Source organism: Mesitornis unicolor, unplaced genomic scaffold, assembly GCF_000695765.1.
Source record: "Mesitornis unicolor isolate BGI_N332 unplaced genomic scaffold, ASM69576v1 scaffold7404, whole genome shotgun sequence".
Taxonomy (NCBI): Eukaryota; Metazoa; Chordata; class Aves; order Mesitornithiformes; family Mesitornithidae; genus Mesitornis; species Mesitornis unicolor.
In genome coordinates this window covers 8,017-10,373 of record NW_010181974.1, presented here as the reverse complement: position 1 = coordinate 10,373, position 2,357 = coordinate 8,017, and the positions used below count along the sequence as shown (strand labels likewise).

General features: G+C 49.9%; 1 protein-coding gene across 1 annotated transcript; it reads left to right on the top strand.

Annotated features, from left to right (window-relative positions):
• Window positions 1–5: 5 nt before the first annotated feature.
• XBP1 (X-box binding protein 1) lies at window positions 6–1,488 on the top strand (the record flags this gene model as incomplete). Its single annotated transcript, XM_010183600.1, is given in 4 exon segments — window positions 6–116; window positions 648–705; window positions 708–811; window positions 931–1,488. Coding segments are annotated over 4 exon segments (831 nt in total), but the record flags the coding sequence as incomplete, so codon positions are not given.
• Window positions 1,489–2,357: the final 869 nt, after the last annotated feature.

Below are 2,357 nucleotides of genomic sequence, written 5' to 3'. Positions count from 1 at the left end.
AAAACCAGGTCTTGCGGGAGAAGGCGTGCGACTTGGCGCTGGAGAACCAGGAGCTCCGCGGCCGCCTGGGTTTGGGCGCCCTGAAGGTGGAAGAGGAGGAGGAGAGCAAGTTCCAGGTGAGCCTTGCACAGCGCTGGGGCTGCGGGCAGAGCCTGCCCAGGGCCGCCGTGCTGCCGCCGGTAACCCCGGTGGGGTTAACTGTGAACGGGAGCTTCGTGTGTCAGAAGCGCCTTTGTATCCCAAATGGGGCTTCTGTACAAACCAAGCACATGGATCTGGAGTGGGTGCCACTGGTGGCGTGGGAGGTGGCAAGCTGACAGGTTCCCAGCTGTTGTAAGATTATTACATCTGCTTTTCTACACTATGTTCTAGATGTGAAGTAGTAGCTGTTAGTCTTGTGTGCTTGTCTCAGAACATGGGGGATAGTAGAAAGGGCCAGGCTCCCACTTAAAGATGGAAAACAAATCTGCAAGTGTGTGGAAGTTGGAGTCAACTTTGGAAATAGATTTACCCTCAGGTTCCTGCTGTACAAGCAAGTGGAAAATCCAGTGTTGGAAGCCTTTGCAGGGAGGGTGTGATCTCCAGGACCGTGTACTGTACTGGCTGCCAGAACACTTGTGTGACCGATGGCTTTTCCCTTGGCACAGGTTGTGAAGGAATCGCAGGTGGATGAGATTAGATTGGTGACCGGGTCCGCTGAGTCCGCAGCACTCAGACTACGTGTTCCTCTGCAGCAGGTGCAGGCCCAGCAGTCACCATTTCTGATAACTTCCATGTGGATTCTGATGGCAGTGACTCTTCAGACTCAGAGGTGAGCATGCACTCCAGGCCAAAATGCCCCCGAAACTCGGAACCACTGTGGATTAAGACTGGTGTTGTAACTTCTTGATGTAAAGTAGGCTCTTTCTAAACCAGTATTTCATTCTGCAGTCTGATCTCCTGTTGGGCTTTCTGGACAGTCTGGATCCAGAGATGTTTCTCAGATACGCCGATTCAGAGTCAACGTGCCTGGAAAAGCTGGAGGAAGAGATCTGTGGAGAAACAAATTCCATACCAACCTCCCCCTCTCCTTCTTTGGGGTCCTCATCAGCTAAGCTGGAGGCCATTAATGAACTGATAAGGTTTGATCACGTGTACACGAAGCCCCTGATGCTGGAGATTCCTGTTAAAACGGACGACCAAACCAATATGCTAGTGAAAATTGAGGAAGTAGCTCTCTCTCCATCTGAAGACAAAGCTATCCCCGAGGTCCCAGTATCTGTGAAAGAGGAACCTGTAGACAGCTTCATGCCTGAACTGGGCATCTCTCATCTGCTTTCCTCTCATCGTAGCCTTGCAGCCTCAAGCTATCTGCTGGATGCCTGTAGTGACTCTGGATATGAAGGATCCCTGTCGCCCTTCAGTGACATGTCCTCTCCACTGGACGCTGACCGTTCTTGGGAGGACAGCTTTGCCAATGAACTCTTTCCCCAGCTGATCAGTGTCTAACTCGGTAGCGTTAACTCCTCTTGGGTAACTGTCCTGGCAGGGTAACAGGATCTGCCCCTTTGGGGTGGGGGAGAAAATCAAGTGTATTTAGGAAAGTGTTGCTCACTTCTATCCATGCCAGTAGAGGGAATCACGTCCAATGCATTTCTCCTGGTGTGAAAAAACCCCAGGGTGTCCTGTCCTGCCCTCCGTCCACCCCATCAGTGTGGGCTTATGAGGGAGAAAAGTTTGTTTCTACATCAACCTGAAAATGTTCCTTTTGTTCTCCATTTAAAATAACTTCAACACCAGAACCTGCCGTGGGATATTCTTGTATAGACAACCGGGTTACAACTGAATAGTCTGTACATCCTCCAGATTTACTATGTAAATGCTTGTTTTCCATTTGCTATGTAGAGTTGCTTTCTCCATTTAATATTTAACTGTTTTGGTGCAATTAAAGTGCAATGCAGCTCGCTGAGCCTTTTCTTGCCTCGGATCTTGGTGGGGAAGGGAAGAGTATCCAGGCCTTGTAGCATTTGAAACTATAGAAATTCAAAGATATGGGTCTTCTAGTGCACCAATCCAGCAGTGCTTCTGTGGTGTATGTAGGTAGATGCTTCAGCAGCTGCTCTCTGGGAGCTCCTGATGCTGCAAACTGTTTGAGGTAGATGGGTTTGTATGGTGGCCAGAGCAACATCTGCAGCCTGAGCAGGGGACGCAGGTGGCAGCAGCTTGGTGTCTGAATGAAATCACTTGGATATCTTCCTGTTGGCTGGTAATGCTGCTCAAAATGCTGTCTGGGTGAAGGTGGATGTGTTTCCAGTGGCGTGTTGAGTGTTTTTGGAGCGGAGCGAGACATGCATTGGGGTGAAGAAGGTACAGGTTGT